Source organism: Lagopus leucura, unplaced genomic scaffold (genome assembly GCF_019238085.1).
Source record: "Lagopus leucura isolate 7727_CA_CO unplaced genomic scaffold, USGS_WTPT01 Super-Scaffold_100014, whole genome shotgun sequence".
In the NCBI taxonomy this organism is placed as follows: domain Eukaryota; kingdom Metazoa; phylum Chordata; class Aves; order Galliformes; family Phasianidae; genus Lagopus; species Lagopus leucura.
Window position 1 is genome coordinate 3,466,541 of NW_024962268.1, and position 16,302 is coordinate 3,482,842.

At 41.9% G+C, this 16,302-nt stretch overlaps 1 protein-coding gene across 6 annotated transcripts in view; it reads left to right on the forward strand.

The window, feature by feature from the left end:
• Positions 1–16,302, forward strand: part of IQGAP2 (IQ motif containing GTPase activating protein 2) — a 119,210-nt gene that overhangs the window by 14,915 nt on the left and 87,993 nt on the right. For all 6 annotated transcript variants that reach the window (XM_042875150.1, XM_042875151.1, XM_042875152.1 and 3 more), the window contains exon 2: positions 6,657–6,756. In XM_042875150.1, the coding sequence (XP_042731084.1) occupies positions 6,657–6,756 (100 nt within the window). The remainder of the gene's footprint in view (positions 1–6,656; positions 6,757–16,302) is intronic.

Here is a 16,302-nt window from a genome sequence, read left to right on the forward strand (position 1 = left end):
CCCACAGAATTTGCAGAACTTCCTGCCATTGAGCAAGGACTGTGAGTCACTGTGCCAGCCTTCTTATATTGCCATCTGCTTTACACATCTCTTGGGATAGCACGCAGCTGGTACTTTGAAATGAGATGTAGATGATGTTCAACAAATACTCTGGTCAAAAACCTTTATTCTAGCATTTCATTGGAGTTTGTTATCTCTTTCCTTCTCCCTCAGTTCCAAAACTTACTCTTCTCTGTTACTGTAAGAGGATTTTTGAGGTACTATACTGTATATATTACTATGCAAAGGTTGGTGGTTCTGCCTGCAGCAGAGGGGTTGGAGCTTGATGATCCTTGAGATCCCTTTTAAACCAAGCCATTCTGTGATTCTCTGTCCTGTACCGATCACTGTTGTTGTGCCAAAAGTCACTGTCTTCCTTGCTCATTTCTCACTTTCTATGGGAAAATGTCTTTGATGTCAGGAACCTGTGAGGAATTGGCACAGGCTATTAAGATCCTCTTCTTTCCCTTTGTCAGTATGAGAAGTCTTCTGGTACGCTTGTGGCAAATGCCTTGTTAAAGTACCTACCTTCTATAAGTAGCCATGTGCAGTTCCTGAGCTACTGCTGACAATCGTGTCTAAGTATGAATGAATGACCAGGAAGCCTTAACTGGTGCTATGTGTGTTATGATAATACTTTTCCCAGCCTCAGTTTTTTAAAAGAAAATAAAATCTGTTTTGGAAATTGCTATCCCAGAACAACTTGGAATTTTCTTTTTTCTTGGGAAAGGCTGCTGATGTAGTCTACCTAGACTTCAGCAAAGCCTTTGACATGGTCTCACACAGTATCCTTCTGCGGAAACTGGCTGCCCGTGGCTTGGACAGGTTTACCCTCCGTTGGATAAGGAACTGGCTGGAGGGCCGTGCTCAACAGGTGGTGGTCAATGGAGTTAAGTCCAGCTGGAGACCTGTTACAAGTGGTGTCCTCCAAGGGTCGGTACTGGGGCTCATCCTGTTTAATATCTTCATTGATGACTTAGATGAAGGGATTGAGTGTACCCTGAGTAAGTTTGCAGATGACACCAAGCTGGGAGGTGGTGTTGATCTGCCTGAGGGTAGGGAGGCCCTGCAGAGGGATCTAGATAAGCTGGATCGCTGGGCTGAGGTGAATGGGATGAGGTTCAGCAAGGCCAAGTGCCGGGTCCTGCACTTTGGCCACAACAACCCCATGCAGTGCTACAGGCTTGGGGATGAGTGGCTGGATGACTGTGAAGAGGAAAGGGACCTGGGGATGTTGGTTGATGCTCGGCTGAACATGAGCCCACAGTGTGCCCAGGTGGCCAAGAGGGCCAACAGCATCCTGGCCTGCATTAGAAATGGTGTGGCCAGCAGGAGCAGGGAGGTGATCATCCCCCTGTACTCAGCTCTGGTGAGGCCGCACCTCGAGTACTGTGTTCAGTTTTGGGCCCCTCACTACAGGAAAGACATTGAGGCCCTGGAGCATGTCCAGAGAAACTGGAAACAAAACTGGTGAGGGGTCTGGAGCACAAGTCTTATGAGGAGCGGCTGAGGGAGCTGGGATTGTTCAGTCTGGAGAAGAGGAGGCTCAGGGGAGACCTCATTGCACTCTACAACTTCCTGAAGGGAGGTTGTGGTGTAAAAGGGTCTGGCCTCTTCTCTCATGCAAATAGTAGAACCTGAGGTAACGGCCAGAAGTTATACCAGAGGAGGTTTAGGTTGGACATTAGGAGAAACTTTTTCTCTCAGAGAGTGGGCAGGCACTGGAACGGCTGCCCAGGGAGCTGGTGGAGTTGCCATCCCTGGCAGTGTTCAAGAGGCGCCTGGATGAGGAGCTACGAGAGATGGGTTAGTGCTTGTGGTACTAATAGGAATGGGTGGGTGGTTGGACTAGATGATCTTGCAGGTTGTTTCCAACCTTGCAATTCTGTGATTCTGTAAATATTCCATAAGTTTACATTCAAAAATTAAAACTAAACTTTTTGTTTTTCTTCTATGCTCTTTAGTTCTTTTATAGGAGGTTTGAGTCTGGCTTCATTTAAAAGTAAAATTCATGTATCCATGGGGAAGATTGAAAGTCACTGTGGATTAGACCTGTAAAAAACATTTACTGTCATATTAAGTATAGAGACATAGATGTGAAAAATATGGTAAACTCAGTGCTAATGCAGATTATATCTAACGCAGGGACCTTCAAAATCTTTGTCGTGGTTACAATAAGAGGGCAATATTTGCATAGCTGGCAGCTGTGGAGCTCTTGAAATTATTGTGTAAGCTGAGCAAATGAGAACCTGAAATTCTGCCTCTCTTTCCAGGTGCTGTTTTTCAAGATTACGGCCACTGAGCACCTAATCCTGTCGCAGATTTCAGTAACTGTATTGAGGCTTCATAAGCAGTGGTAACGTTTCTGACAGCTAGCTAGGCTCAATCTAAAAGCACTTAAGTGCTCTCTATTTCATGCTGATTCAGACAGAAAAACTTTCTTGGGACACGTCATATGTAGGTGCACATGGCACTTCGGGAGTAGCTGTCCTTGCATCAGAGAGCATCAGAAGGAATTCTTGCAATCCCCAGCCCTGAAACATGTTTTGTCTACTGTTCCATGGAGGTGCTACTCCATAGCAAAATATTTTAAATAAAAGTGAACACAGCTGCAATATGTCAGGTGATGGAAATAGTAACTCAGAATAGCGCTGTGTAAACAGAGTTGGGAAGTGGAGGAAACATGTAGAAGGAGAATATATAACATAGTTCTTAGAATGCCACTTTATTTTCCATTGAATCAACTGAAGTAACTGTGGGAAGAGTTTGCTTAGACAATTGTTATATCATACTGTGTGCCACAGCAAGTCTATTTTCATTTTTGTTGAAAACTGTGACAATTTGAGCTGTAATGCTGCTGGTTGCCCCATGCTTCCTACACACTCTTTCTTCACTGTTTTTCGAGGAAGGAGCCTCTGTAATGAGGGAATCTAATTCTTTTTTTTTTTTTTTTTTTTTGTATGTAATAATGCTGGCTGATGGAGTGGCAACATCTTAAATGAGATGAAATAGGAAGCTTTTAAGCACTGTACTGGTATTTGTTCATATATTCATAACATTCTCTCTTAGAGGAAATAATTGTGATGTTTTTCTGAATTCCAAATCCAAAATCCACAGGCTGGTATACTGAATCATAAGGTGTGATTTTTAGAAATATATTTTTTCCAGTATATTATAGCTCCTATGTAGTGAACATGTGCCTTGTTCTGTGTCATTTAGCTCTTTTCAGCAGTAACATTTTGAATCTGTCCAGATCCTGCTTGGCCATACCAGTGAGCTGGAGGTCTCCAGGTGAAACATAGCCCTGTTTACTCTGTCCCAGTAACATCCTTTATAATAGCAATCTTTGCAGATCAGCACTGTCAAGAAGCTACTGATAAAGCAGAATGCATTTATATTTCATAATTCTTCCCTACCTTCTGACTGATAAGTGCCTTGTTTGGCAGAGAGACCTGAGTTCTCTGTTGTAAAACCAAGATCATCTGTGTGTTGAACTCTGTGTGAATGGGTATACCCAAAGATACATGCTGAAGTCTATAGTCAAAGACTGAAGCCTTTGCCAAACAAATGCTACAGTATAGTAAACCTTAAGGATGCATAATTTTGAAAGTCTTCAAATTAATTTCCTCTGCAGTTTAATCCTGGTGCTGCCTTTATCCTGAGGTTTATCACTGCTGTTACTGAAAGTGCCTGCAATAATTTGTTTGTTGTGGTAGTGCTGTTGCTCCGAACCCAGCATGTGCTGGAGAGACAAAGCATAAAATGGATCTTACCACATGGTGATATTGCAAGAGACTCTTCCTAGCATAAGCAGTATAGGGTTGGCACTCCCCATACTCTGATTGTTTGGAGCTCACTTTCAGCACATAACGAGATGCTTTGACCTATCAGGAAGGATGCCTGACTTTCTGACTTCTGAGCTGCTGATACAGTACCTGTTCTAGAAGATATGTTATTTACTTTTCAGTGTCTATCAGCTACTTCTCTACTTTTATCCTTTTCCCTCATTGCTGAAAGGTTCTCTAAGACTACAGCAGTCTTGTACTGTCTGTCATTGCCTTCAGCCACCCTATGAGTTGATATTCACAAAAAATTTTAATGAAGAAGGAAGGTCTGTTCCCTCTGGTATGTTCTTGTTGAGGATGGGAGGGACCTGTGGATATGTAAATCTCAGACTAGATTGTAAAGTATTAAAGTTGTTCAGGTAAGTTCCTAGAATGATGTTTATCAAGCGAGTTGTATGGTTTTTCACTCCCACTTTCAGATAAGCTACCTGTTATGCTGCTTTGATTGTGGCAGGTTGTGTTCGAAGGGCAGAGGTAAATGGTGGGAGCAACTAAATGCGTGAGCTCAGAGGAAGAAAAAATGAAAGATGCATGTCTTTCAAGAAGGACCAAGGTCAGATTCAGTACCACCTGTCACATCACAGTTGACAGGCCATAACAAGTCAGGGCAATTGGCTGGACTCCTCTGATGGATGGCAACTGCCATCATCCATGGGTCTTGTACCCCTGGGTCAGCAGTGCTGCCTGAAGACTCACTCCAGAGCTCACTGGCACAGGTAATGAAGTAGTGTATTAATACTGAACATGTGGCTCACTGGTATTTTGCCCTTGTCTCATAGAGCCAAGACTCCTGTCCAGCAGAACAGTGACAGGATGTGAGGTCAGTCTGTTCTGGACAAGCTGGTGATGAGGATGGCAGAGCTCCACAGCCAGTTTGCCATGTTGAGTGTTTTATGACTTGAGCCTCACGTTTGTCTCCACACTAGTGTTTCAGATCACAGTGACCTGATTACAGCATCTGAGAGCTCTCTTTAGAGTGAGTCATGTTTATTGAGATATCAGACTTGAAAGAGACTCAGAGCAAGACATTTGTTTTATCAGTTCATGAAACTTCTGTGTAATTAGGAAGAACCCATCTTAAAAGCAGACGAAGATGAGACACATCAATTCTTGTGATGATTAAAACTGAAACAACAAAGTTCAAAGCAACTGTGTGATAAATTAAGAAATGTATAGTAGCTTCAGTCCAGTGTGGGCAAGTAGTGTCATTTCTTATGTACTCAGTGTGTGCTCAGTGTGTGCTCAGTGTATTCCTGCTTGGCAACACAGGCTCTTGGTGTGCTGAAGCAAAAGGGGTCTGTCCTAGGTGTGGTGTCCATTTGGAGAAGGAAGTATTTTAAATATCACTACCGCAAAATGAAGTGGAAGTGATTTTACTTGACTCTATTTTTTTTCATTAACTTCAAATAGATGGGATCACCCATTTTTTTTCTTTAGGTTCAGCTTTCAATGTATGCATTGTAAAGCACAGATTCTTGCTTTATCGTGGTGTCCTTTATCCAAATTGCTCGTATCAGCTCAGGAAAGTGGTTACTAAATGAGGCAGTTGCATCAGGGAAATGATGAAAACTTTCTTGTGGCTTGCATGGTCTTCATGGCAGTTCAACTAAAGTCGGGTTGAACAATGCATTTGGAGAAGAGAGAATCTGTTTTTTATGGAGTATACCTCTTGATGGTCTTAGCTTGTAGGATTATGCAGAAAGTGTCTGGCCCTGTTTGTGTCTGTCCCCACCCTTTACTTGTATGAGCATTGCTGCAGTTGTGCAGTCATTCAGATCAGAGATGTGAAGAAGCTTGCTTGTAGGATCGCAAGTCTTGCTTTCCAGCAAGGTCTGCTCTGTTTTCCACTTCACAAACACAGCAGTAAGTTAGTCAGCTCTGGCACAGACTTGGAATTTGTGGTTGGGAAACATGATGGAGGATAGGTCAAACTCTGCTGGCAGGCACCAGCACAAACAGGGTGCCATTTTGGTAACTGGTTTTTGAAGGCTTCCTTAAGCATAAGCTTCATGCTATGATTGAAACTTAGACAGAAGTCTGTAGTATTGTAGTGACCTTATTTTAGATTAATTACTGGAAACATTTGAACTTCTGGGAGGACTGAATTGCTCACAAGAGGGCCTGTGTTCCCTACGAAGGGGGAGAACAGTCATGGGGTAGTTGTTAATGATCAGGGATGTTTCCAGCTGGAGAGGTGCGGAGAGTCATTCTTAATAGGTTCCTTAATAGGAAGTGATGTGGTTCAGCAGTAAGGAGTATGAATACCACAGCCCTTTCATTTGCTTACAGCTCTTATCACAGGGCCCATCAGTGAGAGGCAGCTCGCTCTGTTGCAGGTTAACAGCTTGCTGAAACTGCAGCTGGCTCCCAAGTTGCCTTGAGATATATTTGCAGTGCATTATTTCTATCTCTGCTGCTGAAGGGGCAGTTCCTCTACCAATGCTCACTTGGGTGGTCCCCAAACTCCTCCAGGTACGTGTGAGCTGAAACTGTCAGCTCCCACACATAGCTCCACCTGCATAAGAATTCATACATGCCCCCAAATCAGGTAGCAGACAAATGTGAGACCTCCTGGGTCTGAGCTAGTGGAACTTGAGGAATTCACCCTCCAAGAGGAAAAAGTGGTCTAAATGTTTGAGTGCCAAAAATGACCACTTTCCTGGAGGACAGACTTAGTCTGTCTTAGTTTCTCTTCTTTGCATAGGCTTTCAGTAAAACTTCTCTAAACCACTCCTGACTTGTGTGTAACTTGATATGGGTCTCTGTTTGCAGCTATTGTGGATGATGAAAGGCTTTCAGCTGAGGAGATGGATGAAAGGAGACGTCAGAACATTGCTTATGAGTACCTCTGTCACTTAGAAGAAGCAAAAAGGTAAGTAAATGAAAACATCATCACACAGCCTTTAAATACAGAAGTTGAGGCATGCTGTTTTCCTGAACATTGTGATACATAAAACAACTATGGGATTAAGTTAGTATTGGAATTTCTAGCATTTCAGTATGAGAAACAAATGCCTAGTATGGAAAGTTTCCTTGAAAGAAAGAGTTAAAAAGTCAAGAACATCTCTTTGGAGTTGCTGTGGTGACCAGCTTCAATGAAGGGCAGGGTGCTGAAACTTAGGTCTGTGGTTTCGTAAGATGCCTCAGGCTCATGTGATAGACTGGGGAAATGTTTATTGTCCTGGCTGCATGGTTCTCTTCCCTTCTTGATGCCAGCACTTTTGTGGAGTGATGTGGATTGCTAAGATGGCAGATCATCACTTGGGATCTTACTGGGTTAATGATCTGTACCAGCTGAGTGTTTTAGTGGTAGTGTGTGGCAAGTGCAGGCAGAGCAGTAAGACAAGGACTCCTTGTCTTACTCCTCTAACACATTGGTCATGTTTACTCTTTTGAAGTGGCAGCACTGATCTGCAAGGACAAGGGATTTTATTACTCCTACACAACTATACCACCACATTTATTCTTCTTTATCAAAACTAATTCAGCAATATTTTTGTAATTACAGACCAAGAAAGTGAGGTGGAATACCCTTGTGCTTTTGGAATAGCTCAAACTGCTGCCATTATCGTTTGTAAATGTATGCTTGTATAATCAATGAATATTAAGATGTTATAATTATGACATAAACAAGAGAGTTAGGCAAAGTAGATTATGATAACAAAAAGAGAATAGATAGAAAGCTAACCCATATACTGGGCTCACTTACAAAACTCCAGCACAGTGAATCTCCAGAAGAGATCCTTCCCTACTGGTAGCCAGCTCTTAAATAGGTCTAGGAGAGGTGAAGCCTGGCTCCACCCCTTCTGGCAGCACAGGTGAATTGCCTTCACCTGTGCTCCTGTGGCTGAATCATTGCTTGCCTCAGGTGATCAATCAGAGGTTTAGGCTGTGACTCAGCAGTTCCCATACAATAGTTTATGCTCAGAGATGGGACAGAATTTTCCAAGATGCTGGCATGCTCTATTGTGTCAGTGATGCTCTGTTGGTAAACCATCCCACTTTGCTTTGCATCTGTTGATTGCATTTTATTCTTAATCTCCAGTTGGATGACTTTCCTAGAAATTCCTGTATACAAAAGGAAACCTTTACAATGACAATTAGAAATACAAGATATAAAACCTGGGAAGTATCAGTGTGATGACTAATCATGGAATTCTTAGAATGGAACAACGTAGGGTACCTCGGTCAGGAATCGCCAACAAAAGAGTGTGTTGGGCTTTGAGACTACAGTGTTCTCAGTCACTGTCTGGCACTGACAGCTGCCTTTCGAGCAGCTGTGGGGGCAGCTAGCTGCCATTTAACTTGTCCTAGAGGCACTGCTGTGCTGAAAGAAGTCAGCCCTTCTTTCTTCATCTTCCTATTCATTGTATTGTCCCATTTGCTGTGGCAAGTGTTGCCTCCCTCATTCTTTCTTCCTTTCTTTATGTAGGTGTTTTCCCTGTTTGTGTATTTAAGGTGACAGTCCTCTCTGGCAGCAGTATGACACTGGCCCTGCTCTGTGCACTCCCATTGCTTCCACTGTGCAGTTGCAGGAGATTGCGTCTGGTCAGCTGAGTCAGCTGGCTACACTGGCAGGAAATCTGCAGTTCTTTTGCTGAGTTAGTTTTCTAGTGGTTTAGTGAGCTGAATAGTCTGATCAGGGAGTCACTGCAGAATCAGTGCTGGCAAGAGGAAGGGAATGGGGTGCAGCAAGGTTCCACTGGCATGCTAAGAGGAGGATAATTTCCACAGAGTGAGGAAACCTACCTCTGAATCAAGCTTTGATTTTCACCTGAGGTTCCTCCTCCACTTATTGCAACTACACATCCTATTGGCTTCTGACAAGATAGAAATAATAAGTAATTGAAGTAACCCTTGAAATGTCATGAGCATATTGTTTTTACAATTAGTGAATTCAATTAGCATCTGCTCACTCCCCTCCTATTTCTTTTATTTACTTTCATAGGGATTTGTGCTACTAGTGGCATTCCAAGCACTATTTAGTTTTGCTCGCAGGTGACAGGGCTCACATCAAACACTTAGCTAGAAACTTCAGGGCTATTAGTACCTGGAAGCATTTCTGGATCTCAAGTTTTGGAATATTAATGTTAATTGCCATTGTTGTGTATGAGTGCTGCAGCATAGGAGACCTTGTGTTTCCCTGGTGGTAGTGTTGAGGGGAAATGTCACAGGTTGAGAGTGCAGCAGCACCATGCTGCTGAGTACCCTCCTGTGTGTGGTGATGAGCTGGCAGAAAAAAACTGCTTCTTTTAAATGAACAAGAGGAGGAATTGCTTGCTGTCAGTTTATTTACAACATAGATAGAATATTTGAGTTTATTTACAACATAGATGATGCTGGTTGGGCAAAGAAGAGGATGAGATTGCTTGGGATGGGAGGGTGATGGGAAAGGGAGGGTGGTGATGGAGGCTTGGGGATGCTGTCAAATGGTTGGTGTGGCCTTAGAGGAAGAGAGAGAGGGAGATTTTTCCCTTTGCTGCAAGCTTCTGGGGGATAATTCAGTTGCATCAGGATTCTTTGCCCTAGAAGGGGCTATCACTAGTGTGGAAATATCCTAGAATAAGTCTGCATGAAAACATGGTGAAATTAGCAGGAATGCTTGTATCTTAAAGCTGTGCAGCTCCTGTCCCTTCTTACCCGTAAAATGAGTGATGCGAGTTGGGGGGCTGTTTGAGGTGTGGAAGGTGCTCAGCTGGTAACATAGAGGAAGAATGAAAAGCACTGATAATTTGACCTTTCTGCTCCAGCAGCTATAGCATCCTCGTTGTAATGACAGAGCTTGAACAAACCCAGCTGTGCTAGAAAGCAACATAACATCAGAGAGAATAGCAGAGCCATAATTTAAGCTATGGCAAAATGGGACTGATCCATACTCGAAGGCTTGGGTGCTGGCTGCCTTATCAGAATAACAGCCTCATGTGCTTCAGGTACAACTCGGGCCAGTGGAGAAGCAGCTGCAGATCCCCCACGCTGCTGGCAGGGCAGGGACTGTCAGGGTGGTGCTTTGAGCACTGGACTGTAAGACAGCATAGAGCTGCAGCCATTGCCCTCCTGGGTGAAACCCGGGAGAGAGAACTGCATCTCTTCTACTTAATATCTATCTACAGTTACAAGCTTTGCTTTTTTTTTTTCCTTTGCCTCCTTTAAAACTGAATGCACAGAGAGGCATCTTCTAGTATTGATGGCTCTATAGATAGCAATGACAATTGAAATTGGTAAAGCAAGGCATTTTTTTCATTCACTTGATAGCTGCAAAAACAGCTAAGCAGCAGATTGCAAACGGTGCACTTTGACCCACACTGAAGAGGAATAAATACAGAAATAACCAATAATTAGCAGAGGAATTGGGCAAAACATGGTTTTATATAAGATACTAAGGAAGGAGCTATGCTCTTTGGCAGTATTTGTAATCAAATACTGTTTTATAGTAAAATTTCATGTTGCAAGTTAATGCTGAAGTTAATTAAAATGGTGGATGTCTACTTCTGGCTGCTTTCTAGACCTCTGTTTGCACGCTTAGTTGCACAATAACCGGCTTTAATAAAAACTATCTTTCATTAACCTTCTGTGCTTGGCACAGCATCTGTTATAAGTATACAGAATAGGAAATTGTTTTTTAAACACAATGAGTAGGCCTGTAGTACCTGTAGAGATCAGTAATGTTTGAAGAGGGTGTATTTCATACTGGGTGGAAAAAAAAAAAAACAAACCATTTTGTCCTTTTAGATTGTCAGTTCTTTTCTGCCTAAAATCACACATCTGAGGATAAATAATGGCTTTCATTGTTCGTATATAACTGGGTTTATTACTTTTGTCTTTATGGGAAATGTGTTGCTTACAGAAAACGTAGAGCACAAATGAACAGTCTCCAGTGTCTTTAAACTCCTGAGATGAATAAAACCAAGAATAAGGATTTTCTTCCTTAGAGCAATGTAAACATATCTTCTTAGAACAGAGTCTCACCAGTAGTTACATGAATACCTTTGCAGTATCATTTAGGAATTTTTTTCCTTTAGAAGATAAAGGTAGGGGATGAGTAATAGCTATGCTGCACGTTGTTGTCTTATTGGATAAGGCAAATTCTAACAGATATATCTTGCCACAGGATCCTCTTTTCCAAAGATTATCTCAGATTGTGCCTCAAGTTTGGCTTTTGCTGCTGCTTGTTTCTGTGCAGTTATGCATTTACCTGTCTGTGAATGAGAATATGGGTCTGAGGGTTTTTAAACTGTGATTGAAGCTTTGGCATTAATGCAAGTTGAGTTTACAGTAAAACTGTTGTGGCTGATGAGGGTTATAATCATCCATAATTAAGCAAGTGCTATTTTTCTTGGCTTCTTGGAAATTACAACTTCTAGTACTAAGCTTGAATTTGCATTATGGGGTACCTCATCTCGCCTCTCTGCAAGAAACTGAACAGTTTTTACAGTATCTACTACAATTTCAATCATACCTGCCAGCCTTGCTTCTTCACTTTTCTTACTCATCCATTAATCAGGAGAAGAATTCTTGTGAAATACTGAAATGAAAGGACAATGGAGACAGGGAAGAAAAACTACTGTGGGAGTTTCTTCTGAGAAATCTTGAAATGGAACTGGAGAAGAATGAGGATTTATTTATACAATAGAAAATCAAGCCATCCATTTTAGACTTCAAAACCTGCCCCCATCATTGTAGTAGTTTTATTAAATTGGTTTACAATGGCTATTTGCAGTATTGGTCACTGATGAGATCACAGTTGGAAGCTGTTGTGAGAAAATGCACATGCAGTTTAATATGCTTAAAAGGTCAAGCCCTGAAACACTTAACTGGTTCAGCTAAAGCTAACAACTCTGTGGTACCATTACACTACAGAAAAGTCTAGATGTGCCATTTGTCAGGACAGAGGGACCATGGGTGTTTGCTTTAAAGCCCACCCTGGAGACATCATATGAAGGCTCAACATAAAAAGAGGGCTGGCCAGGCTGCCTGCTGCTATTTCTTTGTGTTTAGGCAGTAATACCTGTGCAGTCTTGGGAGCTCGTGGGTGAGTCAGTGCAATTCAGATGCTCTATTTTCAGTCTCTTTCTTTCACGCTAAAGGAAGTCTTTAAGGTTTTGTTCTTAGACACAAATATGTAAAATTGTAATACGTCTGTATGACTAGCTGACTACAAGCAGCAAATGTTAAGATACTTCCTGGTAACCTGGTCTGCATGGGTTCATCATAAATCATTCTTCAGCAGCAGGCCATTGATACCTGGTGGATTATGAACTTTGGGTTCTCTCTCCCCTCTCTCTGCCCTGTGTCTAATAGAGCAGCAAGCATCAAGGCCAAATGTTTGAAAGTATGATGCTTCATGAGATTAAATTCTTAGGAAGAATCCTATCTGGCTGAATAGGCAGTGATATACCTGTCTGTGAAATAGCTCATTCCTCAATTATTGATCAGGAGGCATGCTTATCACCTAGCAGACTGCAGACTACTGAATTAAACACATTTTTGTTCCAGATAGTCATACAACTGGCACTTTTCTCTTGCAAGTGTCAGCAGTATCAATCCATCCAAATAATCGCTTGGATAGCAATATTTGCATATGAAAAGTCTTACTATTAAGATCTGAAGGAGAGAGAAACCTTTGTGCCACTGTGAGAGAACTCCTGTTTCTGTACAGCATGCACTGACCTGCTCATTGGGATGTTGAGGTAATTCGTGCATGTTATGGGTCACTGCTCTCTCTGTATAGTTGTCAGGTCATGCTGCAAGTAATGATGGATGCGACCTTTGTGGTTTTTTTTTTGGACACAAAACTGTATAGCACTTAATGTATAACATGCACTGAAGCTAATAGTACAGTCATTTCAGAACCAGCTCTTTCCTAAAGCTTTCCTTTTCTTTTAGGCTGTACCCCCTTGTGAAAGGAAGTTTTTGTTTCTAATAGAGAAGTGACCAGTTTGAAGCTAGTTCTGGTCTCTGACACCCGCACATTGGTGCAGTTTTAAGTTCAGCTTCACCACGATAGCACATGGAACTTTCATTTCTGCTATACTTTCTCTGTTGCAATTTAGATGATCTGTGGAGGAACTCAGAAGAAAACTTGCCTTTATGTTCCACCTGTAAGCCTAGCTGCCTATCAGATCAGATGGCCTCATTCTGCACTGTGTGTGTTCCTGGTTAATATTAATATAACCTGAAGGACTCTTTTTGAAGTATCAGTAATAGCAGAATCATCAGGGCACTGTAGGCATCTTACCAAGGAATAGGGAAGCAGGCTGCAGAAGGATGTGGAGACGGGGTTCCCTGCATGTCACCAGTCAGAACTTCCACATCCGTATGTTGGTGATGGCAAAGGAAGGCTTAGGGCTGAGCTGTGTAGGAAGGAGTAGATTTCTATCTTGTTCAAGGGAATCCTATGAAGTTACTGTTGAAAAGAACCTGTGACAGCAGCTTTGGAGGTGGAAAGATACTGATTCATCTTTTGGCTGGTGTTTGGAAGATTTAACTATTGCTGTAAAACTTTGGGTAGTCCTACACTGTTTGAGTAAGTCATGTGCTGTTCCTACACATCTGAGAGCAGGCAAGGTTTTTGAAACCTGGCATGTAAATGATGGAATAAATCACAGTGTGAAATCACAGCATGAATGCTGGGTGTGCAGGCTTCTGTTTGAGGCCAAATAAAACCCTCAAGTTCTTGCCACCATGTTCAAGTTAGGGCTGTGAAAACAGCCACTGTGCTTCACTTTTTGCTTGATTTTATTTTTTTTTCTTTGTGTTGTTCATGCACTTTGTCATACAGCATGGGGGAAGTTTCAGGATAATTTCTTCTATCCCACATCTAACACTGATGAGAAAAGATTCTTTAAGCCAAATATTTATTTGGAAAGTTTAAGTGATATGTTTGCTTTTTTAGCTAAGTTCAGTGACTTGCGTGTTTTCTTGAGGTAGTACAACTTGATTAAACTTAACTGCATGTGCAAAGGAGTGCTTTCTTCAGAGCCCAAACAAAAAGTATTCTCTGCCAAGGCTCTTGTTTTGTGTAAGGTGATTGGAGGATTTCTTAAATAACAGTTTAGATGAGAAAATAATCAATGAAAGTACTTCTTTCTTTTCATGAAGAGGTAAATGATGGACCAAAATATCCATGCTGTAATTGCCTACAATGTGTGTGTGCAGAACTAATCTTGTACTAGCCATAAGATAAACAATGGAGATGGTAGTTGTCTTCCTAGTAGCATCAACACATGTCCCTGGTCACTTAGTGTATTGCACAGCTTTTACTACACAATTTGCATTCTTCTTGATGACCATAGCCTAAAATTAGTTTTTCAGACAGAGACAAAATGTGATGAGGAGGGGCAGGGAATTAATAGCGTTGATCTCAAGTTTGATGACCTAGGAAGGATTTCACACAGCTTCAATAGCTGTAAATCCTAGGCAGGTCCAAGCTCAGAAGCAGTCTTTCAGTAGTTGCAGGTATAACAACTCTACCAACTTGAACAGGAAAATCTTGCAGGCTTTCATTTTTGAGTCAAGAAGAGAAGTGTTGACAAGTGAGTTATCAGTGTGCACTGAGTACAAATTTGTTCTGGCAGGATGATGTTTAACTGCACCTGTAACTTTCCAGGTACTTGGAGGACAAACATGTATCCTGCCCTGGGAAGAAAGATTGTAGATTTGCAATTTTAAATATGTATTTTAAAGGCTTGAGGTGCAGAAATGGACTGCTCATATTGTATTATGTGGCAGTGGAGATGAGAGCCTGGATTTGATTCTGGTTCTTATTGCTCCCACCTGGATTGTTAAGGCTTTTGGTTACTGGAGCTGTTTGCCCCTCAAGGAAAATGATAATTCTAGTCTGACAGCTTGTGCTCTTCTGCCATCTATTGCACCTATCTATTTCTAAAATTTGATCACTGTCAAAGAAATTCGTAGCATTTTATAAAGTTAGGTGTAGTAAATAAAGGTGTAAATGAGCTCTGTGATGAAAGTTACCTTTATAACAGTGCTTTTCAACACCTCTCATGTTCTGCAACCCAACCATCTGCCTGTCATAGTGGCAGAAGCAGAATTCATATGTGAAAGTGATAGAAATTGTTGCTATACTCAGGCACCTTTGCTGTGTGGAGATCGGGCTGTTATGGTGCGGATAAGCCCAGGACACTGATGTGTTCACATCACAGTGTCAGCAACAGGGAAAAGCAGTGGTAGTGGTGTCCCTTGGGGTGAGTACTGGACGGATGTTCTATAATGTCTTCATCAGTGACATCCTCAGCAGGACTGAGTGTACCTTTAGCAAGGCACCAAGCTGTGTGGTGTGGTCAACACTCTTGTGGGTTGAGATGCCATGATTCTGCGTATAAAAAAGAATGGGAATGGTGTGCTGGAGTGATGGAAAACCTATCACAGGCTACTTGTTCTCCTGGCTCCCTTGCATGTGGGCTTTGCCCACCCAAAAGACTCACCATGGGTCCTATAGAAAGCATTGAATGTCTAGTAAGTTACAATCTGTAGGAGTGACTTTAAAGCCTGTCTGTCAAATAAGTTCCTCCAGGTTGAGCAAATACTAAGATACACATCAAACATCTACAGATTGCATCAAGCCTCTTTTCTCTGGTAAAGAAAGCTCTGAAATGATATGGAATTAGTGAGTGTTAGGAGCTGAGCTGCCTTCCTTTTCTGAGAACTTCCCAACCACGTATTGCATCACCTCACTTGCTATAGACAAAGGAAAGCACAGAACATTTAACTTGAACGTGTCTGCCTTTATGCGATGCACAGCTGGTCATGTGGGATTTGCTTAGCAGTGTGTTTGGTGGAATGCCAGATCCTGGTCTCAGCTGTGCTGTTTGGAACAGAGTTCAAGGGGGTTCGTGACTAGAGCTGGGTTTTAGGACTTCCCTGTTCTGTGGATGTTCATCAGAAAACAGGAACAATCAACTCGATACACCCAATTACAGAGTTGTGCTTTCTTTTAGCTGTTTTCTCAAGCAAAAATCAAAACTGCATTATGCTGATCACAGTCTTGGGATGGGGAAAACATTTTCTGATTTAGTATCAATGGCTGTGAAAGGTCTGTGTGCAGATTTTTGCTTTTAGAAATTGTTTTTGTTTTTTTCCTTCCTCGTGTTTTCCTCCCAAGATATCCAATTTAACTTTGTGATTAGCTTAATGTGGACAGCTATAAAGAAGGTAGCCACTATCTCCTTTTAGGAGGATTTATGCTTTAGTTGGAGTCTTGAGAAACGTGAGAGTAAATTAATGATATCAGCATATCTCTGTATTCAGTTCATGAAGCTGGCAGATAATTTCTTAACATTCCTGCTGCTTTCTGTCCCTCAGACAGAGACCTTGACCTGCTGCTAAATAAATATATTTGTTGTGATTCCAATTTCAACATTTTCCCCACTTCCTCAAGGCTAAAATAGTGTCACATGAT